Genomic DNA, 26,315 nt, shown 5'->3' on the forward strand with positions numbered 1-26,315 from the left:
CTCATAAGTATTTAGATTACTTACAATTCTGTTTCCCATTGAAAGTGACATCACCTAATAATGTTTGCTGGTGACAGTAAGAGCTAAGAATGAAGAAGATTGGGAGAAGTAGTAGGAGTTCAAAACCCTAAGAAATATTTTTCTTTTCTTTTTTTTTTTAAAAAAAAAAAAGATTTATTTATTTATTTATACAGGAACCGGGGTTCAGGCCAGGTGAGCGGGAGGGTGAGAGGATTCACCAGAGTCAGAGCGGGTAACAGAGCAGGCACACTGATAAAATACACTGCTGAGGGGAGCAGCGGGAGCACAGGAGAGGTCTGTCCTGCTGTGTGGGACCCTCGCCAGCTGGCCGGAATCGAACCAGTGCTGCAGAGACTGAGGACGGCTTCATAGCACGGTGCTCAACCGCCTGTGCCACCAGGGGAGGCCCAGAAATATTTTTCTTTTAACAAACGTTTAAAATCTGAAACAGAACCATTCTTGGGTCTTTTGTTCTACACACTAGTTACTAACATCTGTGCCCATCTGTTACGAACTTCCATTATATGTAGTGTCACCTTAAATCCTGATTTGTCTGGATATTTATCTGATGTCAGGCATAATTTTTTAATAACACCCCCTTTCTCAAAAATGTCCCAGTTTTGGATAAATTATATAATTTAATTTAAAACATAGTACAGGCATATAGCTGTAAATCTTTCAAATTCTTAGGATTATGTTAATTGGGTTGGTTAAGTGAATTTGCTCATTATGTATTTAAAAAAATCTGAAGTTTAAGTATACCTCATGTTATGAACTTTAGCAGGAATTTTATATATTTATTTTGAATCAGTAAGCTAGGGTATTGACTGTTTTCTTTGGAGATGGAGAGGGCAAGCTGTAAGTGCTTCTTAGAGGAGAGAATTAAAGAAATGGTGGACATTTGGGGAATAAATTTTGTATGTCCACCCGGTGATTTCTGAATTGAAAGAACAGAGGAGTGAGTTGACTATAAATGCTTAGTTGCTTGATTTTGGTTTAGGGCTATGTGAATTAGGGAACTAATATGAGGTGGTTTTGGATAATTTATCTTACAGATCTTCAAGATCTCTTAACCCTTGTTTTCTGTAATGTGCTTCCCCATTTCTACTTCAGTAAAAGATTCTCCAGGGGCAAATCTCTTATTTTTACTGCTGATCTAATCAGTGTCCTGCTTAATTTTTTTTCCATTGTTCTAAGAATTGTTGCCTTTCCCCATATTTAGTCCATTTAAACTTATTCTTGGCCACAAGTTAGTAATTTAGAAGTATTTGATTAAGTGTGTAAACTGTCACAGTTTTTTCTAGAATGTTGGTAAATACCTTCAGTGGAAGTATTCACTTTATGAACATTTAAATTATTTTCCTATCCATGACACCTTATACCTGTTTACAAAATGAAGAGATGTATTCATAGTATAGTCCTGGTTAAAAGTAGGCACAGTGGGTAAGTGCTGGACTTAGATTTCGTCCCTACATTTGTAGTTTACATTTAATAGAAGTGACCTCTGGATGAAAAACATAGAAGCTTACCGAGAAGACATTGGAATAGTCTCCTCATTTCACTACCTCTGAAAATTAGTTTGTGAGGCGTTTTGTCTGTGATAAATGCTTCTATTAAGTTGTCATACCTTTATTTCTGATTAGTTGTTATTCTTTTGATATTAAAGCATTTTTCTTAGTGAAGTATGGGATGAAAAAGGTTATTCAGGAACCATTTTCTTCTGCCTAAATGAGTATACAGTATTGTGAAGTGATTAACTCGTGTTTTACAATGAATAAATGTTCAGTTATTGAAATATATCAGATATGATGTTTTAATATTGTGTTATCCAACTTTACGTTTTGTTTGAGAGTTTTAAAAACCAAAGAAACAGTGGCTCTTTTACTGGCACCTTTGTTGGGACAGATTATCTTTTAAAATATTTTCATTTTACCCTTCTTTTTTAGTAGCAGAAGTTAGTTTTCTTTGAAATAAAAATACTTAGTTTAACAAAATATCTGTATATTAGGAATGTGCCCAGGTTGAGTTTTTCCCCTCCCTTTAAAGCTGTTTTTCCTGGGTTTTTTTTTTTTCCCATTTCCTGTTTTGATCATAGTACTATCAATTCACTTGTTACCCAAATTTTAAAGTTTTATCCTTTTTTATCCTTTCACCACAAATTTGTATTACTATCCTTTATTATTCTCCTATGTGTCTTAAAGTCATTTTGCTTTCTTAATTCTTTCTGCCAGTGTTTCAATTCTTCTATGGTAGCCCTGTTATTCTCCTAAACTGAGCTTCTTGCCGCTAACCTAAACTATCCCTTATTCTCAAAATTTACAACTTGAGTTGTTTTGTAAAAAACTGTCACCTTTACCAAGCTATTCCCCATTGCTTCACTGTAATAGCAGTTTAATCTTTAGGATGTCTTTTTTTTTTTTTTTTCTTTAGGATGTCTTTTCATGATCTGACCTAGATAGCTTTATCAACATCAGTGTTGACCTTCTCACATTTGTTCCTCTATTTCACACCCTGTTCTGCACACTGGTTTTCAGGTTGTGCTTTTGATCCTGCTTCATTCTGTCTTCCTTGCCTTTCATTCACACTTTCAACACCCAGCACACATACTATCTTACTCTCAGACCCACTTCAGGTGTTATTAGGTTACTTGTTATGTAAGTGTGGGTACTCTGAAGTTGAGGCCACCATGTCCTTAAAAAAGCGACCAAGAAATTTACTGTATTAAGTGGAGTGATAGAAGTCTGTAGGTTCAGTTATGAGCATTAAAAGACTAGGCATCTAATTATGTTCTGAAAAAGGTCCGTGTCTTACAAATGTATCTCCAGTCCACCTCCTCTGAGGTGAGCAACCTCTGTTAGGTAAGGTAGAAAGGAGATACCAGAATGAATATTAATATATGATTAAGAATTGATCAGATACACGTTTTGTTTTTTGTGTGTTACCTATGTGTTATATGTTATGTGTTATGCATGGTACAATATAGGATACATAATACAGGACAGTAGTAGGACCTTGAGATTGTTTTCTCAAAAGTATTTTAGGGTCTTTTCTGTTTGTCTGTTACGCCCTCCATTGCTCTCCGGTTTGATTGATAGATTGCTAACATTCAGGACCTTGGAAGAATTGTGACATTAACTTTCTTTAAATAAATGAAGTAAGAATGAAAACATATTTCCTGTCAGGACACTGTAGGATAGAAACTGATCAAGGTCAGTACTTGGAAGTAGAGGAAAATCAGATGTGGACTTTGATTAATCTTAGGTCTGGAACTGTTAGGACCAGTACCCAAATATAAGTGGGAAGTTACTATGGACAAAACAAGTTAAGTGGTTCAGTCTGAATTTTCATAAGCTTTGAAAACTCACATTTATTGGTGGTAAGTTTGCTTTCTCCTATGTATTAGTGCTTTGTAATGAGAATAAAGTTTAAATGTAGTCTTTCTTTTCCTTCCCTCAAATAGCTTTTGCCTACCAAAAAGTTTTGGGAACCTGATGATTCAACAAAAGATGGACAAAAAGGCATATTTCTTGGCGATGATGAATGGAGAGAGACTGCATGGGGAACTTCTCGTAAGTTACTGTTATATGTAGGAGAAATATGAATTTACTCAGTTTTATTAAAACTGTCCTATTCCCCAAACAATATTGAGAGAAAATTTGTAATGTTTTTGTTGAGGATTTTATAAATCATCACATGCATTTTTTTATATAAATTAATTTAATTGATGGCCCACTTACTGGTTAGAACTGTTTGTAACACTAGTATTTTCCTAAGAATTTTTAAAAAATTATCTCTGATTATAAAATTCTGAATTTTCATGAAAATTGAGGACACTTTAATCATAGGAATTTCAGTCTTGAGTTGTATTATATGATAGTGACTGATTTATCCAATTGCAACTTGGTCTGGTTTAATTAGACATCAGCCACACCCAGAAAGGGAGTAGAATTTTGAGTATCTTTTTTTTTTTTAAACCAGAGACAGAGTGGGGAACAGAACAGGCAGACCGATGAAATACACTGCTGAGGGGAGCAGCGGGCCAGGCAGGAGAGGTCTGCCACGCCATGTGGGATTCTCGCCGGCCTGTCGGGATCGAACCTGTGCTGCAGAGGCTGCGGACAGCTTCACAGTGTGGCGTTCAACCCGCGCCACCAGGGAGACCCTTTTGAGTATTTTTGATAACTAACTGTAAGAGGTGGAAGAGAGACTTGGGTCCAAGAAACTGCTAAGGGAAAATAGAATGGAATGTAAAGGGTGTAACTCACAAGAGTACTTTTGGCAATTAAAAGGCATAGTTACAGTCTTAAAATAGTACTGATTATATTTTTTAGGTGTTTCTGATTAGTAAATTTTGAGAGATGTACACATTAAACTATCACCAAGTATTTAACATAAGTTTGTCATCTTATGATTGTGTTTGCTGGAGCTTGCTTAAGCTATGCAAGATGACCAAAGTACTATAAAAACAAGTTTCTCATTGGTAATTATCAAATTAACTATATATTTTGAGTGTAGAAGCCCAGGTATTTCATTCTTCACCAAGCCACTGAAGCATATTTAAGCTCTGTCTTTAAGATTTGTTAATAAGCTAAAATAATTTGTAAAACCCAAGAAGTTAGAAAAATCTAGAAAAAATTAGTGACTAATACCCCTTTATAGTCAAAATTGAAATGAAAATTGTAGTAACTCTTAATTTAGACAAAAATTTCTCCAAGATACTCTGATTTTCTTTGAATTCTACCAATATGTATGTAATATGGTATGCCAGATAGGAGGATACAAAGATAAATGAGATGAGATCTTTGTCCTCAAGGAATTTTTTTTATTAATTTGAATTAATCTGTATTAGAGTAGACTCAATTTAAATTTCTCAATTATCTGGACTGGGATACGTTTTTCCCATAAAAGGCATTTTCTTTGTAAAAACCATGTATGATTGGGCCTCCCTGCTGGCGCAAGGGGTTAAGCACCACACTATGAAGCAGTTCACAGCCTCTGCAGCATGAGTTCTATCCCTGGCCGGCCAGGGAGCAACCCACATGCCCCTTCTTTCTGTCTCAGTAATATCCTGATTATTTTTATTGAAGCACTTTTATTCTGTTACAGTTACCGTCTCTTAAACCTGTAGTTTCTTTGAGGGCAGGGACTGTTTTGTTTGTTCTTGGATTTCCCCATATATAGCACAATGCCTAACATAGAAAAGGTAAGTATATCAGTTTATGAATTTTGTCTATGAATGGGGTAACTGATTGAATGAAAAAGAGAATGACTGATTTCCTGTGGAGATACTGAAATGGAAATGTTTGACTATGGATTAACGAAAACAAGTCATTAAAAAATTAATTGCAGTTAACAAAATGATGACTGACCAATATAATAATTCAGTTCTTCAAGGACTGAACCTAATATTGAGTATATTGTATGGGTTTAAAAATTGAGCCAGCGGGGCCTCCGTGGTGGTGCAGGCCGTTGAACGCAGTGCTGCTGTCCGCAGCCTCTGCAGTGCTGGTTCCATCCCCGCTGGCCGTGGAGCAACCCACATGGCACAGCAGACCTCTCCTGTCTCATCCGCTGCTCCCCTCAGCAATGTATTCAGTCACTGTTCTGTCTCTGGTGAAATCCTCTTACCCTCCCGCACATCTGGCCTGTACCCTGGTTCTTGTATAAATAAATCTTTAAAAAAAAAATTTGAGCCAGGGGCCTCCCTGGTGGCGCAAGGGGTTAAGTCTCAGCACTGTGAAGCTATCCACAGCCAAAAGTTCTATCCCCACCAGGGAGCTGATCCACATGGTGCAGCAGACCTCTCCTGGCTTGCCTGCTGCTCCCTCAGCAATGTATTTCATTCAGTCCTGTTCTGCTCCCTACTTTGTCTCTGGGGAATCCTCTCACCGCCTCGCACTTCTGGCCTACACCCCAGATCTTGTATGCATAATAAATAAATCTTAAAAAAAAAAAATGGAGCCAGAAATAGCTGGTAGGTTTTGGGTTCCTTTAAACTTCTTTTTTGACAAATCTGTGAACCTTGCCTCATTTTCTTTATATTGTATGCCATTTGCTTTCGAATCTTAAATGTCATTTCTTTTTGTCACAAAAATATGTAAAGGATAAATAATTCCTTTGTTGAACAAAACTAAAGCTTTTAAACTATAGAAGGATTTTAAAAGTTTGTCTTTAGGTGATACTTAGTTCTTTCATCAAACCTATAAAATTTGTGGAGTTATTGCTACTTTTCCCAAAGTCACCCTGTGTTTTTATTGTGGTAAAGCTATGTGTTACGAATCTGTCTGGTACATAACTGTGAGCTTGAGGAGTGCCTCTGCCAATTTGGAAGCAGTTATTTTTATTCTTCAAGGTTTTGTATCTACATTTTCCTGATACGTTCTTGTTTTCATTACAATTGTTATAAATCATCAAAACAACTTTAACAGCTTTCAGGTTAATGTTTTTATCTCCATTGACCCTTTTGATCTGACTTTGGTTCATCTGGGCTTTACCTATTTATTACCAAATGGCTCTTTCCATCTGTAGTCTCAAAAGGTGCCCAAGCCAGTGAGTCTCAACAAAATATAGAACTTGTTATAAAGATTGTACCGTAACATCCAAAATGAAATAGTATGTTGCTTTTTTTCTTATTTTAGCCTATTAATTTGTATGACTATATTTTGTTTAGTTCAGTAGTACAAATATTAATTGTGTTCTTTCTTTCAAATAGACCATTCAATGTCCCAGCCTATTATGGTACAGAGAAGATCTGGACAGGGTTTTCATGGAAACAGTGAAGTAAATGCAATACTGTCTCCGCGATCAGAAAGTGGAGGCCTTGGCGTGAGCATGGTAGAATATGTATTGAGTTCTTCTCCTGCTGATAAATTGGATTCTCGATTTAGGAAGGGGACTTTTGTAAGTATTTTGATAAGAAAATATTTAGTAACTGCTCAGTGGTTACTTGGTTATCTTTAAGTGAGTTTATTTTTCTGGCCCTTCATTGAATTAAAGGAAATTGTGTCACTATTGGAACTCTTGTTTTCTTCACTTGGCCACTTCTTGCAATACTTGAAATGATAGACCCACCAAGGATACTTACAATCTTCACCATGTTATAAAAATCAAACTATTAATTTAAAAATACAATTTGCAAGACTAAAATTACATAGTTGTGATAGTGCTTGATCTGTGCATTAAATAGAATTTTAATCTTATTTGTGGTGTTACTGCTTTTCCAGCACCGCTATAGTTAAGGTTGCCTTAGCCCTTCTGTTATAAATCACAGGTTTGTTCTCAATTTTTTGGACTTTGATAAATTAGTTGACTGCAAAATTAAAATAGAATTTAATGCTTTTGTTGTTTACATGCACTACAGTGTAGTTTTAGGTTACCTTATGGTACCTTTTTTGTGTGTTCTATTAAATATTCAGAATCAAACAGATTCTTTTTCCTCAGGGCACTAGAGATGCTGAAACAGATGGACCTGAGAAAGGAGATCAAAAAGGCAAGGCTTCTCCATTTGAGGAGGACCAAAAAAGAGATCTTAAACAAGGAGATGATGATGATTCTAAAATAAATGGCAGAGGTTTGCCAAATGGAATGGATGCCGATTGCAAAGATTTTAAGTAAGATTTTAAACTTTCTCAAGAAGAAAAGCATATCTCTTTAGGGATTATTACTACTAGTTGATGTGACTGACAGACGTTTTTCCACTTTTGGTTTATTTCATTTCCCTTTGCGCCTTGGTTTTCTGGAATTTTAAAATTTTTTTCATATGGAACATGAATGATATGAGCCATTAAAAAAACTGGTTCTTTAAAAATACTCTAAAACAGTGCATTCCATGGAGTAATGTTAGAAGCTGCTTTTACCTTTCAGCAAATACAGTAGTCTAGATACTAGCTTTTTTCCTCTCTGCTAAAAACTTAGTGAATTTTAAGCTTAACCTGTGAATTTTTTCCCTTGGCAAACTCTTTTTGGGGTTGCTTTTTAGCACCTTTCCATCGAGTTTCTTCTTCTGTCCCTATCCAGTATCTTTCAGAAATTTAAACAAACAAACATGCAAATTGGTGGCAAATCAGTAAAACAAAAAAAATAATTTATTGTTAAAAAAGAATCCCATCAGGCCTTCCCAGTGGCACAGTGGTTGAACACTGGGTTGCTAGGCTGACTGCAGCCTCTGCAGCGCCGGTTTGATCCCCGGCCACTGGGCGAGGGTCCCACATGGCGCGCAGACCTCTCCTGCTGCCCGCTGCTCCCCTCAGCAGTGTGCTTCGTTGGTCTGCCTGTTCTGTTTCCCGCTTTGGCTCTGGTGAATTCTCTCACCCTCCTGCGCTTCTGACTGTACCCAATGCTTGTAAAAATAAATAAATCTTTAAAAAAAAGGAAAAAAAAGAACCCTATCTTTGAAGTCTATGGGGGGAAAAGGGGGAATGAAGAGCTATAACTAGCATGGGATCAGTTACCTTCTTAAAATAGCTGAGTTTGTGCTAATACTTAATATCATTTCTAAAATTAGAAATTAGGGAACATAATTAGAGACTTCAAAAAGTTAGATTTAAGCTCAGAATTCTTTTATTTGTAACTTTTTAGTTTTCTCCTTATGGCAATTGTATTTCTATCCTTTCATCTTAAGATTAGTCAGTGCAGATTTTTCTAAATATTAGGAAGATGTTTTTTCATACTGATTTTCTATACTTTGTATTTCAATAGTCAGAAACTTTGGAACCTATCTGAAAATAAGCTGCTTCTTTGCGATATTGTGTACTGTGGGGTCTCAGTTAATGAGTGTAGGTACATGTGGGTGGTATACTAAGTTTGTTGCCTGTAATTATCAAAAGCATAACAACACTGCTTCTTAAAAACAGTGCAAAAAAGCATCCAAAACCAGTAAACCTCTTTTGACTAGAAATAAATTTAATTTTAATTCAGTTTGTTTCAGAACCTTATCCTGATTTTTCTCTTTGCTATTACCTAATCTTAAGTTTTAGGCAAGGGTATACATTTCAAACTGAGTTGATAAAAGCCCGTAGAGTATAAATTTATAATTGAAGTGTTAATACATCATTAACTATAGCAAGAAAATAGCACCACTGATAGAAAAACAGCTTTTTTATATTGTATCTTCTACTTTTTGCTATCTTAGAGTTGTTTTGTGTGAAAGGCTCTACTCCATATTAATATAAATTTCATATTTATTAGCACTCTTATTTCGTTAAGTTTGGGGTATGTACATAGAATTATTTGTAAAGTATTTCAGCTGCAGTATTTACTTGGCAATGTAAAAACATTACAAAATAATCGTTGTGGCCATTTAGTCACTATACTATGTCATAATTTCTGTGCTAGCACAAAGTTAATCTGTATATTTACTGATACATCATCAAAAAGTACTAGAGTAGGAATCAAAGAACTTTAGTAGGCTTTTGTCTTACTTTTTTTGTCAGTTAATAGATTTTTGAAAGATTCTAGAGTTTTATTTTTTCTTTCAAAATATGTTGAATAAAAAAAGGACGTTTGTTGGGTCTCCCCGGTGGCGCAGAGGGTTGAGCGCAGCGCTGTGAAGCTGTCCGCAGCCTCTGTAGCGCAGGTTTGATTCCTGGCTGGCCAGGGATAAACCCACATGGCTCAGTAGACCTTTCTCCTGTCTCTCCCACTGCTCTCCTCAGCAGTGTATTTTGTCAGTCTGCCTGTTCTGCTCCCCGCTCTGTCTCTGGTGAATCCTCTCACCGTCCCGTGCTTCTGGCCTGTACTCAGTTCTTGTATAAAAATAAATCAATCTTTAAAAAAAAAAAAATGCAAAATTAGATATGGTTAAGAGAGAAAGGAATTTGTAATGTCTTCTGATATTCCAAGGACAGTGGTTGACTTTTATTTTTAGTATAAGATCACTTAGATATCTGGAGAATGATTCTTACAATTAAAGAACTGTTTTTGTAAAATGCTATGTACATGTTAGTATATTTATCCTAATGTCAGATACCTGAAGTTGGAAGCAGAATTAGATAGGTTTGACATCTCACTTGAAAGCCAGGTAAAATAATTATTACTGTTTATTAAATGTACTTATGTTTGATTATACTATGAACTCATGGTTCTTTAAAACAAACACGTCTTTCTGGGAGGGAGGGGATCTTATGTGAGATATTTCTGTAGAAGAAAAATATGTATGAGTGACAGTTGTGATATATGTAGCAATAAGGTTTAGACTATGAAAGATACTGGAAAAAAGAGGAAAATGAATGTGTAAAATTTAGTTAAGTGTTAGTGAATTTCTTGGGAAAACCAACGAGGTATTCAGTAGAGAAAGCTGTTTTTTACATGCAGAATTACGCTTTTCCATTGGTTTGCTAACTTCATTTTTGATATATGCTATACAGTTCCATTTTATTCTAATGATTTAAACTAAAACCATTTAGGGTCTCCCTGATGGTGTAAGGGTTAAGTCTCAGTGCTATCACACTATCAACGCTGTGGCCTGAGTTCAGTCTCCAGCCAGGTAGCTAACCCACATACAAGGCAACAGATCTCTCCTGTTTCGCCTGCCTGCTGCTCCCCTCAGCAGTGTATTTCAGTGAATCCATCTATTCTGTTCCCCACTCTGCCTCTGGTGAATCTTCTCCCCCTTCACTCTCCCCTATCCAGCACTCCTAGCCTATAACCCACTTCTTGTATGCATTAATAAATAAAAAATAAACTAAAACAATTTCGTATAATAAAGAGAAATGAAGACCTGATAGAGGGTTTTCACAAATAGTTTTTGTTGTTGGAACAAGGTCATGTCTTCAGTCTCCTCCACAAAGAAAATGAGCCTTGAAATGATTTGCTCAAAATCATTATGGAATTCGGGGCCTCCCTGGTGGCACAGGAGTTAAGTCTCAGCGCTGTGAAGCGCTCCACAGCCACTGCAGCATGCGTTCGATCCCTGGACAGGGAGCTACCCACATGGCACAGCAGACCTCTCCTGTCTCGCCTGCTGCTCCCCTCAGCAGTGTATTTCAGTAGATCTGCCTGTTCTGCTCCCTACTCTGTCTCTGGTGAATCTTCTCACCACCCCCACACCTCTGGCCTATACCCCAGCTCTTGTATGCATAAATAAACCTTTAAAAAATAAACCTTTAAAAATTTATTTAAAAATCATAACAATTCAGGAGTCAATCTTTTGTCTTAGCTCACTGTTCTTTTGTATTCAATCCTCAAGTCATGAAGGCTGCAATGATCCTTTATGACCAGTTTTTTTCTGAAATATTAGTAAGCAAGATGTTAACAGCAAAATTATGTGCTGGTGCATGGGAGGTGGGTTTTGATTTTAAGCCTTCCCATATTTGTCACTCGATAGCCTTCTCTTCATAGCTACCATTTTGTCAGTGATTTAAGACAAAAGTTGCAGATAGTCAAAGCCTAAATTTTGATATTGACCAATTATCATATCTGTAAAATTGAGTTCTATCTTTATGCTATTCAAATTGGGGAGAAAAAGCAATGATACTAAAATCCAAAACAGTATTCACTCTTAAGAGGATGTTAGATTAGTGGGGAGAAAGTGTAATAAAGTGGGATGGTTTGACATGGAGTGGCCCTGTTTTTGCTTTCTGTATTTTAAAAGACCATTTGTTTTTCAATATTTTCTTATTTTCTCATCTCAACTTTTGACTTGCAACTTTTGATCATTAATGCCTTTCTATTTTCTTTATATAGTCGTACTCCTGGAAGTCGTCAAGCCTCTCCAACTGAAGTAGTTGAGCGCCTGGGCCCCAATACTAATCCCTCAGAAGGATTGGGGCCTCTTCCTAATCCTACAGCTAATAAACCACTTGTTGAAGAATTTTCAAATCCTGAGACTCAGAATCTGGATGCCATGGAACAAGTTGGGCTGGATTCTTTACAGTTTGATTATCCTGGTAATCAGGTACCAATGGACTCTTCAGGAGCTACTGTAGGCCTTTTTGACTACAATTCCCAGCAGCAGGTAAAGAAGCCCCTTCTCTAAAGTTCCTTTTAACTATTTACTGATAGAGCCTGAAGCAGGATGAGGCATTGACATGAATAATAGGAGAGACCTTGAAAACTTAATGTATTGAATAAAATGTCCTTGAAACTTAGAAAGTGATGCAAATATGTGTTTAAAATATACTCTTTCCAGCTTTTGAGACTAATCTTTCTATCAAATGTTTTTCATAATAGCTCTTTCAGAGGACTAATGCACTAACAGTTCAGCAGTTAACTGCAGCTCAACAGCAGCAATATGCATTAGCTGCAGCTCAGCAGCCACATATAGGTGAGTATTCATGAGTTGCCGTTGTGATTAGACTATTCGAAAATCTTATTTTAAAGTGTTTAGAGTGTTTGGTTTTCCTTTTACTGAAAGGTGATAATTTACATTTTGCAACATCTGATTGTGATAAAGTGATAGATGGCAAGGATAAAGATTAACTATGGAAGAGTAGTTTCTGATTATTACTTGTGTCCTTTTTTAAATAAAATCTATATTTAGCACTTTTTTCCCCCCAGTGTGAAGTTAGAGTTGAATGTTGTTTTCAAGTCTGAATGCTTATTTTAAAAATTGTTTGGAAACAGGTATCCTAAGGCAATTTCTTAGAATTCTTTCTTATTTTCTTGTTTGGTCTTTGACCATTAGTCTTTACTGTATTCGTGAATTACTACATTTAAATACCATTACTGCTAGAGACCACACTTTGGTACTGTTTGTCTATGTTGGGGTATTTTGTTTTGTAATTTTTTCATTTTGAAATAATTATAGATTTACATGGTTACAGAGAGAGTATAAAGAAGTTATACAGTATCAGAACCGGGACTATGACAATGATAAATGTATAGGGATAGTTTGTCTTTTTAATCACATATGTAGATTCTTGTCACCATTTTATGCCTGATTATGGCTTAACTGGATTTATTTCCCATTTGGAAATGAGCATCTCAACATCAGAATCTATGGAATAGTGAGGGAAGTGAGGGCTGCTATACCAAATTCATTCTCTTACCTTATATTTGTATTTTTATGTTGACTCCAGAAGTCTTTCCTAGGTTCCAGATTTTATTTCTCGTTTTAACCAAAAATGACCACACATTTTTAGATGTTATCTAATAATAGTGTACATGCTGAACCTCGTCTTTTCCCCCAGCCTTTTTTGTTGCTGTATTTAAGCTTTTTCTCAGTACATTGTTAGAAATACACTGATTCTTGGGCCTCCCCCGTGGCGCAGCGGTTGAGCGCTGGGTTGCGAGGCTGTCCGCGGCCTCTGCGGCGCCGGTTCGATCCCCGGCTGCTCCCGGCCACCCGAGGAGGGTCCCACATGGCGCGCAGACCTCTCCTGCCGCCCGCTGCTCCCCTCAGCAGTGTACTTTGGTCCTTCTGCCTGCTCTGCTCCCCGCTCTGGCTCTGGTGAATTCTCTCACCCTCCCGCGCTTCTGACTGTACCCAGTGCTTGTATAAACAAAACAAACAAACAAACCAGCAAACAAATAAATAAAGCATGCCTCTATTAAAAAAAAAAAAAAAAAAAAAGAAATACACTGATTCTTGTTTGTCTTTTCTTGGGCCATTACAAAAGTTTTTATCTCTTGAGATTTTGTTAGGTTTTAACATTTGGCAGTCTAGTACACCCAGTATTGCTCTTTCTTTTGATAGTTTTAAATGTTTTATTCTTGTTTATTTGCTTTTTTCATATAAACTTTAGAATCTATTTATCTGTTTCCAGAAGATCAGGTTATAGGGTATATATTTTTTAAGGATTTATTTGTTTATGTATACAAGAACTGGGGTGTAAGTCGGAGGTGGCGGGGGGGAGAGAGAGGATTCACCAGAGAAAGTGGGGAGCAGAACAGGCTGATTGAAATACACTGCTGAGCGGAGCAGTGGGCGAGACAGGAGAGGTTTGCTGCGACATGTGGGTAGCTCTTTGGCGGGCTGGGATGAAACTTGTGCAGCATTGACTGGCGATAGCTTGATAGCGCCACCAGGGAGGCCCCTACAGGTTATATTTTTTAAGTAACTTATGGGAAATTGATATCTTTATGACAGTATCGAGGACATGGTTTTATCTTTTGGTTCCAGTCTGCTTTTGTGTTGTTTATTAAGTGCTTTAAAGTTTTTCTCTTATGTTTGCATTATTTCTGGATTTGTTTGTTCTTAGGTATTTTATATTTGCCATTATAAATGGCCTTTCTTTCATTATATCTCTAAGTTGGTATCATGTAAACTCTTGTTTAGCATATATTAAATTTTATGAACATGGCTGCGTTCTTGTGAAACTTATGAAAACCGAGTTTTGTATAATTTCCATGTGTTACAATTTTTTTGTTTTCAATCATTTAAAGTTTTAAAAATTGTTTATGGCTCGTTCATAAAAAATAGATAGTAGGCTGGATAACCAGAAAGACACAAATAGATACACTACATTATATTTTCTATATAAGTACACATCCCTACTCAGAAGGGAAAGAGAAAAGGGTGGGGTTGTTTTAATGGTTGGGGAATTTCTGTAGTGCAGGAAATTGAGAGGGAAATCTATAACAGCAAATTTGTGAACCTGCAGAGTGCTAAAAGAGGGATAGATAAAAAGAGGGCCCACACACTAGTAGGTTGTGGGGTTGGTGCTTAACAACCATGCAGGTTAAGAGGCCCCAAGCCACTAATACAAGTCTTGGTTTGGAAAGTTAAATTTATAGTTTATAGTTGAAGCATTTGCAATACCACCTGATAGGTAAGAAAGACTCTACCTTATAAGGTTGCATCTCAGACAAATGTTACAGTGTAAAGAACAGTCAGAAAGCAGTCATATCATAGAGTTGACACCCAAGACATTTAAAGAAAACATTAAAAATGTGTTCAGAGTGTCCCTGGTGGCGCAAGGGGTTAAGCACAGCACTATGAAGCTATCCAAAGCTTCTGCAGCACAAGTTCAATCCCCGGCTGGCCAGGGAGCTACCCACGTGGTGCAGCAGACCTCTCCTGTCTTGCCCACTGCTTCCCTCAGCAGTGTATTTCAGTCAGTCTGCCTGTTCTGCTCCCCACTCTGTCTTTGGTGAATCCTGTTACCCACCGCACCTCTTGCCTGTACCCCAGTTCTTGTATGCATAAATAAATCTTTTTTTAAAAAAAGTATATTCAGAATCTTAAATGGTAAAGGACTTAGACATCAAAGATCAGAGGTCTTGAATGATAATTGATGTGAATACAATTAAGTTCAGAAGACAACTCTAAGCAAATGAATTTTAAAATGGTGCAAAGATTTTTATTGAATTTTGTTCAGTTTTGATATATTAAAGGCAGCTTTTTCAAATGGCCATGTTGTACATGGGTATGAAATTGATTTTAGAGCATATGACCAGTATTCTACCTTTGATCTTAGCCAAAAGGCCAAGAAGTGATGTAACCAGTATTCTAAAATATCAAATAGATAATAGAGATTAGTTTTTGGGTACTGCTAGGTTGATGGTGACATGTATTTCATATTGTGGATTACAGCAAATTTGAAATATACTATAATATAGTTAAAATTGGGTTTCTGATTCTTAATTTGAAGGTTTAGATTTTAACATACATGCTTTCATTGAATCCTATTTGCGAAGTTAATTTATGTGCACCTAGTTAAATATCCAAAACCCCTTTAATCATATTTTAAACATGAACCTTTTTCATTTCCTTCAACTTGAAACACATCTTTTCACCTTCTCTGTTACCTCTTTTCCAAAAGAGGTAACTCTCAGAAATTTTCCAATAAATTTTTTTGTGCCTTTGACAAAGGATGTGCACAATGCTTCCTTAAGATCAGCAGTTTTTTCTCTTTTTAATGAATATTACAAATGAAATTTTAAAACTCTTTGTTAGCTTTTACTAAATTTATACTGGCATATATCAGAAGTGAGCTCAAAAGTCAGTCTCCAGCTTACCATTCATCATTGTCTGTTGCTTTCAGGGTAAAGTTCACACTATGTAGCATAACCCAGGAAGCTCTTCATAGGCCTTTTGTTCTTATTATAGCTCAAGTTTTTTTTTTTTTTTTTTTAAACCCCCCCCCCTTTTTTTTTTAAGATTTATTTATTTATACAAGCACTGGGTACAGTCAGAAGTGCGGGAGGGTGAGAGAATTCACCAGAGCCAGAGTGGGGAGCAGAGCAGGCAGAAGGACCGAAGGACACTGCTGAGGGGAGCAGCGGGCGGCAGGAGAGGTCTGCGCACCATGAGGAACCCTCCCCTCCTCTGGTGGCTGGGGAGCAGCTGGCTCTGGTGGCTGGGGAGCAGCCAGGTATCGAACCGGCGCTGCAGAGGCTGCGGGCAGCTTCGCAACCCAGCACTCAGCCGCTGCTCCACCAGGGAGGCCCTAGTTTTTTCTTACATGTGCTACAGACCCACTCTCTTCTTCTCACCCTTCCAAACTTGTTAGATGCTCCTCTGTGTTCATAGTGCGTATTTATACTGTATTCTAAATATTGGTGGTTTGCTTTTCTTACTAGATGGAGTGATAAGTGAGGGCAGAATTTTGTCTATTATCCTCATTGAATCCCTAGCTCAGAGTATGGTTCAGTAAAGATTAAATGAAAACTACCATTTAACAATAATAGTTCCGGTTTGAAACATTTATTGTGTCTGTACATTGTGCTCAGTAGTACTGTGTAGTCAATTCATATTCAGTATCACTTTTAATTCTCACAAAAATCCTGTAAGTTGTTGATAAACTTATTTTATAAATGAAAAAATGAAGAACCTTAAAATCAATCAGGTCATGTGGCATACCCAGAGTCACTCAGTTAATAAGAATTTGAACCACTGTGCTCCCCCACTGCAAAGTCAAAATGTTTTTACTTAATGAAGAAAATCATACTTTACATTTTCATTCATTATTTCTCCCCTTTTTAAATACAGCTGGTGTATTCTCAGCAGGCCTTGCTCCAGCTACATTTGTGCCAAATCCATATATTATTAGTGCTGCTCCTCCAGGGACTGATCCATATACTGCAGCAGGATTGGCTGCAGCAGCAACATTAGCAGGTAATTTACAGTGTTCATCCTTGTTGATTGTTACAGATTTAGTTTTCATTTTGGTGTATGCTTTATTTTTGTCTATTTGAATAATTTGACGTTCTTTGGAAAACTTGAAACATCCAGAACGAACTGAAGTTTCCAGAGTTAATTTTTCAACTGTAATACGGCAGAAGAAAGCCTATCCTGTTAACTTTTTCCTCCTATACATGGTTGGTTTACATTTCAGTTTCTAGAAATTTTACATTGACAAACTACATATCTTTATTCTTGTGACCAATCCCTTTACCTACAAAGACAGTACAAACTCCTCAGAAAATAGAGAGTAGATGCTATAAATACTAAAGTCAGGGATTGTGTATGTTAAAAAGCTTCTTGAGAATGAATATCTAAATAGTTTATTTAGCAGTGTTAAAATAAGTACGTTAAGGGTCGAAAAGATACGGTAGGGTTGGAAAGAACTTACTAAAAACTGTCATGGCCCAAGACCATCACTCAGTCTGATATAAAAATCCAAGCTATACAATGTTATATGTCAGTTACATTTCAGTGAAGCTGGTTCCTTTTATGGGTGCTGGTCAGGCACAGTCTTACTGAACAGACTAATTTATCATGTTCTGTTTGGTGGGGCGGGGGGGGGGGGGGAGAGGGTGTTTTAGGTTGAGCTGTTTATAGAGATAGAAATGAGTTAGTGTTAGGCCTCATTTATGTTGGTTATTGAGGCAGGAGCAGAGTGATGTTAGCTAACTTCAAAAGTGTGTTCACTGAAGTGAGGCAGCTGATTAACTTCCATAACTCAAGGATATCACCAACTTTTTAACTTTCAGATATTTGTTCACTGTAGTGAAATGTCACTGATCAATTAGCTGATTTTAAATCCACTTCTGGTAATTGTTTATCATGACAGTAGAACAATTGATCTTTCCCTAGGAGTTTAGGAACTTTTTTATATTTAAGACTTTAAAAAATGGGGGGGGAAACAAAGCACTTCTGTTTCTTGTGTGATATCTTAACAGATTGTAACTACTTTATCATATTCAGTCATTTTTGAGTGTATATCTGCATGTGATTCCATAAGGACATGAACTTTCCTGGTGCCATATAACTGGATGTTAGTATAGTAAAGTGCTGGTATTAGACATGCACAGAGTCATTAACCTAATGGTCTGAAAGGAGGAAAGGAGCAACTTTAAGAGGTTATTAGTTTTGAGATAAGCATTCTAGGCACTGTTCTGGATTTAAGCATTTCTATAATTAATGCTGTCCATTAAAACTATAATATAAGTAAAGTAATAATACAGTTTTTAGTAACCACATCGTAAAACTAAGACACAGATGAAACTAGTTTCAGTAAGTTTGAGTTAGACCAACAATATCCAAAATACTGTAACATGTGATTAATATTTTAAAAATTAACAGGTATTTTCATGCTTCAAAATCCTCTACATTATAGCCCACTTCAATTTAGACGATCTACCTTTTAATTGTTGTCTTTTGGCTATTGTGTTGAACAGTGAGGTTCTAGATAACCTGACTCTCTTGTTTTGATAGTGTATCCTTCATAAATCCTTTTCGGTGTTAATAGCAGTCCACTTTTTTGTTATCCTGTTAATACTAGGCTTTATTTTCTCATTGGAACTTTAGGACATGGTTGTTATGTCAGTCAAGAATTACGACATTTTATTCATTTAATGGTAGACTTACTGGGTGTGATCCTATTTACTCTCCAGTAGTCAGATTTTATCTTTAAAGTAGAATGGATCAAGAATGATTTGTTCTGTTTTTCCTAGTATGCTTCCTTATGTCTATGTTCTTTATGTTTATATTGCCTAGTTCTTTTCTGTCTTGACTTACTGGTCCCAAATTACTAGCCCTATAAGCACTAAAGCAGTGTTTGTTTTTGTGTGATTTTCAATTTCTTTGTGGTCATTGGGACTAATTGTTTCAAATCTGCAAAATATTTTTAATTTCAAGGTTTACAATTAAAATATTGTAGCAAGCTTGGTACAAATATGTTCACTAGTTTTATGTTATAGATTGCAAAGCAAAAAGATAAGTGATTTATTTTTGTAATTCTTAGTAGTCAGAAGATACTCTTTTAACAGCAGTGATGAACTGTACATAGCAAGTCTTAAACTTTATGACATGATATTCCATAAATATATTTTCTGTGTTTGCCAGTTTCACACTCATTGAATAGTTTTGATATTTTAACGTTGAATAGATAGTTGGATAGTTTTAAGAGCCCTGTTGAATAGATAGTTTTAAGAGCCCTGTCAATTAATTGGCCTTCTTGAATTTAATGGCAAATTTCTCCATTAAGAACACTGCTATTACTCCTGAATACTTTTTCTTTCGATAATCAATATTGAATGAAACTTTGTCTTCAACGGAATTGGGAAATAAAGGTGTTGAGTGGGCAACAATTATAAGGACATCTCTCAGCTCTTTCTACTGATGATTTGACCTAATGGCAGCTGACCTCATTTATCTATAAAACTACTGATTTTTTTTTTTTTTTTTTTTTTTTGATGGAATGTTGGGTTTAGGTCCGGCAGTAGTTCCACCTCAGTATTATGGTGTTCCATGGGGGGTGTATCCAGCCAATTTATTTCAGCAACAAGCTGCGGCTGCAGCAAACAACACAGCTAATCAGCAAGCGGCATCACAAACTCAGCCTGGACAGCAACAGGTATTGACCTACTTTCATTAAATAATATCTGAAGAATCTTTGAAATACTGTGAGCAACTTGAATTCAAGATGGTTTTTTCTCCACTTAATTTTTCTCAATATATAACATAATACCTAACATATAATTGGTACACAAGTATTATTTGGGAGGTTTTCTCCCTGGTTGAATGTATTATATGAATTTAAAGACGTGGCTGTACCTCCCTTTCTGCATTTCTGTTACTGAAACATTTTGAAAGCTCACTTAAATGATTGTCACTTCATTTTTTGTGGGCATTTAAATCACTATTTTAAATACTAAATATATTTCTGACCAGAAAAAGGAGATTACTGGGCACTCCCAAGTAAATCTCTTTACTTCTACTTTGGTAAGTTAAAGAGTACAAGTACTAGACATGGTAGTTCCCAGAAATCTTTTAGGACCTGCATGTTACTTGTAAGTTGTTAGAGTTATCATGAGCCAATGATTTTTTTTTTTTTAATGTTAAGTATTTTGTATTATTTCATTAGTAAATCTGTATTTTATTGTATATAAATATGTCCAAAGACCATCCAAAATTTGTTTGAGGTATAAAAAGTTGTCCCAAGATAAATGTTATTTTATTATTTCATTTTTAAGGAAATCATTTGTCTTTTGTAGGTTCTCCGTGCTGGAGCAGGTCAGCGCCCTCTTACTCCCAATCAGGGCCAGCAAGGGCAGCAAGCAGAATCACTTGCAGCAGCAAATCCAACTTTGGCTTTTGGTCAGGGTCTTGCTACTGGCATGCCAGGTATACAGTTGGTTAATTGTAGGAAGTCAAGTAGATTTTAAAATGTTAAATGTAGACTCACACTGAAGGGTGGAACAAATCAAGAAATGTCTTTAAAATCTTGCCTACTTTGCAGTAAACTCTTTAAAACTTAGATGTCTGTTAAAACGATGCTGTTTGTGAGATTTGATGATGGGAATGACAAATATTTAGTAGAATCCTCCACACAATTTTTTCTTATTCTGTTTAATGGCATAAACCATAGCATCTTTCCAGCTCAGGGCAGCCCAGAATTCTCATTGCAGTGCTTCAAGAAATAAAACCAGTTGGTTGGAGCTGGCGTGTAAAAACTTTTGACTATTCCTGCCTTATAAGAATAGTCACTCAGTTAATATCAAGATGTTCATAGCAACATTTTCTAGTTTGAGCATTGTTTAATCTTGTTTACCCACTTACAATGATTCGTTTATTTTTACGACATAGCAAGTTTATTAAGGAAAGGTGAAAAAAGGAAAGCGATGCCTTCATAGACACATGGGCAAGGAGCCGCCACATTTATATTTTAAACTATTGGTATTTATAACCTAACAGCAACATTTCTACTATAATATGCCCATGAAAGCCTAATATAGAAAAAAATTGTAAAAATTTCTGCTCATTGCCACAGTGCAACTTTTTAGACAGGGTATACAAAATACTTTTTGTGTGAACTAGATTGTGATGAAACTAGATTCAAAATTTGTGCTTAAATAACAATGGAAGAAAGAAGGTTTTTTTCTTAAGCCAATAAAAGCATCTGTTTTGTTTTTAAAGCTATATTTGATTATTAATAGGTTATATCACTTTCTAGTTCCTTCTCTGCACTCCTAAAGACTGTCTTAAGTAAATGCTATTTTTTTCACTTTGATATATGGGTAATAAGTAGCTCCTATGAGTGTATAGATTACTTGTTAATGAAATATGATTTCCAGTTTCTTTTAAAGTAACAGTTAAATTTTCCATTCAGATCATTTAGGAAATGTGGCTAGTATATTGGAAAAGATTTTGACTTACATGATTGTTTATTATGTGCTAATTGCTGCTGTATACTTCTGTATGTTATTTTGAGGATTTCTTTTGTTTTTGTATCAATTGTTTTCATTCTGTTCTGAAATTCTAAGGTCTTGGTTTACCATCTTGTCTGTCCCTCTGGATATGGAGATGTTAATACTGCTCTCCCTAAAGTACAAATGATAACAGAACGGGGGCCTTATTGTTCTCCCTTGCTATCCCATCTGTATACTTGTCTCGCTGTCACTGCTATCCTGGAACCATTGTGGATTAGAGAGCTTGACAAAAGCAGCTCTTGGTAAATGGACTGTGAAGCTAAAGTTGTTAGAGATACTTGGAAAGACATGGAGACAGATGTAAAGGAACTGAACTGGAGGTCACTGCTAAGATTGTTCTAGGATCCTCACAGAATTAGCTATAGTTATAATGGGGAAAAGAGCCATGGGATCCAGCAGGTCATGCGTTATTAGATTCTAAATGGGATGAGTGCTTGTGTTTGCTATTGCCTTGTAACTGTTGATAGTCTGACTTGGTACTGGTCCTAGTGTTTACTTATAAATGCTCTTGCTTCCTTTCTTCATACTCAGCTCATGTTATTACTAAAAACATCAAGGTAATTTTTCTCTTTTTTTATCATCTTTGATTTTATTCACTTTCCATTCTATGAGAAAGTTGTTTATTGCTTTTTTGTTTTATTTTGTTCAATGATAATCTTTATATTGGCGATTCTAGAAGAAAGACATCTTTAACACCTTTTTTATCTAAAACCAATTGACTATAATTTAGTGATGATAAAATTTAAAATAGGCAAAACTTTTTTTTTTTTTTAAGATTATTTTATTTATACAAGAACTGGGGTAGAGGCCAGATGTGCGGGAGGGTGAGAAGATTCACCAGAGACAGAGCAGGGAACAAAACAGGCAGACGGAACTGAAATACACTGCTGAGGGGAGCAGCGGGCAAGGCAGGAGGGGTCTGCTCGCCATGTGGGTTGCTCCGAGGCTGGCGGGGATGGAACCGGCATCGGCACTGCAGAGACTACGTACAGCTTCACAGCACTGCGCTCGACCCCCTGCGCCACCAGGGAGGCCCAATAAGCAAAACTTTTAAGGGAAAACAGATTATTTTACCTGAACTTTTGAGCCACAGCATTTAGTCCCCTTACAAATAAATGCGAAAAATCATTTTCATAAAACTGATTAGCGTATTTCTGGCCAAATGAGTTGTAGTCCGTTCACATGATTCCCTCACTCAAAACTTCCTCTCAGGCTTTGAGTTGTACTTCATTCTGCCCAGGACTATGGTTAAAAAGTCCCCACTTTCCCTTAAATTGTTACAAAGTTTCTAAACTTACTGTGCTAGTGAGAGCGTTCACTTGAGAAAATTGATGTTTCTTCAGGTCTCTCGTAATCTTTAGCCTTTCCCTCCTAACTTTCTTCCCTCTCATCCATCAAATCCCTGGTCCTTGTACTATATTGACTATTAACCCCTTCTGTTTGATCCTTTATGCCATTTTGGTTTTAGTCCCATATTTTCAGTCTTTCTTGCTCTGCCATCTCCTTCCCTACTACTACCATGCCTAGTGTACTTCTTCACCCTAAAAGACTTCTCTCTCTTTGCTCGACTTTTAGATTACCCATTAGAACTCATGTTCTTTGTATTTTATATAATTCTTACATCATTTTTCATTTTCGCACAATGTATGCATTTTCATTTTGGATATACTCCCCATACAATTCCCACCTCCCCCTTATTTTGACCCTAATCCCTCCTCTCCTCTTGCCCTTCCCGCCCCCCCCCCCCTATAGTGTGTCTCTGGTTTATAGTTACTTGTTGATTTTGATTTTTTTCTTTATTATAATTAGTCTTTTTCCTGGTCCCTTATTTAGGTTTTCTAAATTCCTGCTATGAGTGAGACCATCCGGTATTTTTCTTTTTCTTTCTGGCTTATTTGCTGAGCTTAATCCCTTCCAGCTCCATCCATGTTGCTGCAAATTGAGTTTATCTTTTTTGACTGCGGCGTAATATTCCATTGTGTATATATACTACATCTTCTTGATCCAGTCATCTGTTTTTGGGCATTTGGGTTGTTTCCAAAGCTTAGCTATTGTAAATAGTGCTGCTGTAAACATAGGGGTGCAGATGCCCTTTTGAATTAATGTTTCTGTGTCCTTTGGGTAAATACCTAGGAGTGGAATTGCTGGATCATATGGAAGCTCCATCTTTGGCAGGTTGAGGAATCTCCACACAGCTCTCCATAGTGGCTGGACCAGTTTGCACTCCCACCAGCAGTGCAGGAGAGTTCCTTTTTCTCCACATCCTCACCAGCATTTGTTGTTGCAGGTTTTTTTAATATGTGCCTTTCTCACTGGTGTAAGATGGGCTCTCATTGTAGTTTTGATTTGCATTTCCCTGATTACAAATAATGTTGACCATTTTTTCATATGCCTGTTGGCCATTTGCATTTCCTCTTTTAAAAAAAAAAAAAAAGATTTATTTATTTATTTATACAAGCACTGGGTACAGTCAGAAGTGTGGGAGGGTGAGAGAATTCACCAGAGCCAGAGCAGGGAGCAGAACAGACAGAAGGACCGAGGTACACTGCTGAGGGGAGCAGATGGCGGCAGGAGAGGTCTGTGCGCCATGTGGGACCCTCACCCGGCAGCCGGGGATCAAACTGGCGCTGCAGAGGCTGCAGGCAGCTTCGCAACCCAGCACTCAATAGCTGCGCCACCAGGGAGGCCCTGCATTTACTCTTTGGAGAAGTTTCTTTTTAGTGCTTCTGCCCATTTTTTGACTGGATTATTTTCTTTGTTTTTGTGGAGTCTCGTCAGCTCTTTGTAGATTTTTGTGATCAGTCCTTTATCATTAGTGTTGTGTGCAAAAATTTTCTCCCATTCGGTGGGGTTTCTCTTTGTTTTGGTTACTGTCTCTTTTGCTGTGCAGAAGCTCTTTAATTTGATGTAGTCCCAGCTGCTTATCTTTGCCTTCACTATCACTGCTTTGGGTGATGTGTCTGTAAAGATGTTTCGCCTATATTTCCTTCTATATATTTTACGGTTTCAGGTCTTACCTAGTTCTTTAATCCATTTTGAGTTGGTTTTTGTGCATGATGTGAGGTAGTAGTCAAGCTTCATTCTTTTGCATGTAGTGACCCAGCACCATTTATTGAAACAAACTTTCTTTGCTCCATTGCATATTCTTTGCTCCTTTGTCAAAGATTAGTTGACTGTAAATCTGTGGGCTTATTTCTGGATTTTCTATTCGGTTCCATTTGTGCGTGTGTCTGTTCTTGTTCCAATACCATGCAATTTTGATTATGATGGCTTTGTAGTATCAGAACTCATATTCTGCCTCACACTTTTTTTTTTTTAATAGAGGCATGTTTTTTATTTATTTATTTATTTATTTTTTGTTTTGCTTTGTTTGTTATGCAAGCACTGGGTGTAGTCAGAAGCGCGGGAGCGGGAGGGTGAGAGAACTCACCAGAGCCAGAGCAGGGAGCAGAGCAGGCAGAAGGACCAAAGTACACTGCTGAGGGGAGAAGCGGGCAGCGGCAGGAGAGGTCTGCGCGCCATGTGGGACCCTCCCTCGGTGGCCGGGGAGCAGCCGGGGATCGAACCGGCGCCGCAGAGGCCGCGGGCAGCTTCGCAACCCAGCGCTCAACCGCTGCACCACCGGGGATCTGCCTCACACTTTTAAGCCCTGCCTTGATTTCTTACTGTTCAGCTTTCATCCCTTAGCAGAATGACTTCCATATTGCTAAATCCATTAGTCAGTGCTCAACTCTTAATGGCTTTTGCAGCATTTGACATTGTTGATCAGTCACTCTTCATTGCATCTCTTTTTTTCTTTGGCCTCCAATACAACATAGTTGTTCTAATATTCTTAGGCTGTTCCTTCTCAGTTTCTTCTTCAACTTCGTTAAGTGAAGTATATACACACACACACAATTTATACTTATATCCATTATAATAAATCTATAATTGTAAAACAGTCAGAATGCTGTATTTAATTTAAAACAACCTTTGCATATGAAGGTGTTGGTCTTAATGGTGAAGTGTAGTCTTTATCTCAACTCAGTTTATTGTACTTTAACAGAAATTAGGCTAAGATGTTTGAAGGCAATAAAATATGCATGCTGTTTTGTGACTAATTTTACTATGCTTGTTTCTGCATAGCCATTATAAAATAAGACTCAGAAGTTGACATTGGATTATACCTCAGTTTATTCTGTGTTTTTAAAAAAGAAAAATATCAGCGGTTGCTGGCACATTTTTGCAAATGATCAGCAGCTGTTAAGCTTAAATTCTTGTCACTATAAAAGGCAGTCTTTCTCAGTCTGAGTGCTAGGAGAGAATTGGTCCTATTGCCTTAAAGTATTCACTATACAGAGTTAATTTCTTTCCCATGCATACATGTTGTGTACCATCTTGGGAGAAGTAGCAAAATTTGCTTGAATCATTCTCTCCATGGTTCAGATGAGGAATCCCCATTGAGAAGAGGTGAACCATAGTCTTATAGTTTTGAATAATACAAATTATCCCCACCTTGTGCTCAGGCTATACTAAAACTAAATTTTATGATTTTTAAACTCTAGCTTAAAAAACTGTATAAATTGACTGTCATGATTTTAAGGTGTCTGTTTTTGTTAAGATTGAATATTTTGAAGAGATGCTTACCAGTGAAAATCTAAAGAAATGCTGGTAATGAGGCAGTTGGTGTGGAATTTTATTAAAATTGCAATAATAAACATTTCTTTAGTCTTCCACTCCTCTCAGAGTTGACTCAACGGTAATACTTTTAGAATATCAGC

The 26,315-nt window shown here is 36.8% G+C and overlaps 1 protein-coding gene across 9 annotated transcripts in view; it reads left to right on the forward strand.

Annotated features, from left to right (window-relative positions):
• Positions 1-26,315, forward strand: part of PUM2 (pumilio RNA binding family member 2) — an 83,663-nt gene that overhangs the window by 24,642 nt on the left and 32,706 nt on the right. For all 9 annotated transcript variants that reach the window (XM_037528458.2, XM_037528459.1, XM_054701341.1 and 6 more), the window contains exons 3-10: positions 3,482-3,590; positions 6,734-6,921; positions 7,462-7,631; positions 11,704-11,974; positions 12,190-12,283; positions 16,892-17,017; positions 19,558-19,700; positions 20,341-20,470. In XM_037528458.2, coding sequence (XP_037384355.1) covers positions 3,482-3,590; positions 6,734-6,921; positions 7,462-7,631; positions 11,704-11,974; positions 12,190-12,283; positions 16,892-17,017; positions 19,558-19,700; positions 20,341-20,470 — 1,231 coding nt within the window. The remainder of the gene's footprint in view (positions 1-3,481; positions 3,591-6,733; positions 6,922-7,461; positions 7,632-11,703; positions 11,975-12,189; positions 12,284-16,891; positions 17,018-19,557; positions 19,701-20,340; positions 20,471-26,315) is intronic.

The sequence above is a fragment of the Talpa occidentalis genome, unplaced genomic scaffold, assembly GCF_014898055.3.
Source record: "Talpa occidentalis isolate TD23 unplaced genomic scaffold, MPIMG_talOcc4v2.1 talOcc4.5, whole genome shotgun sequence".
Taxonomy (NCBI): domain Eukaryota; kingdom Metazoa; phylum Chordata; class Mammalia; order Eulipotyphla; family Talpidae; genus Talpa; species Talpa occidentalis.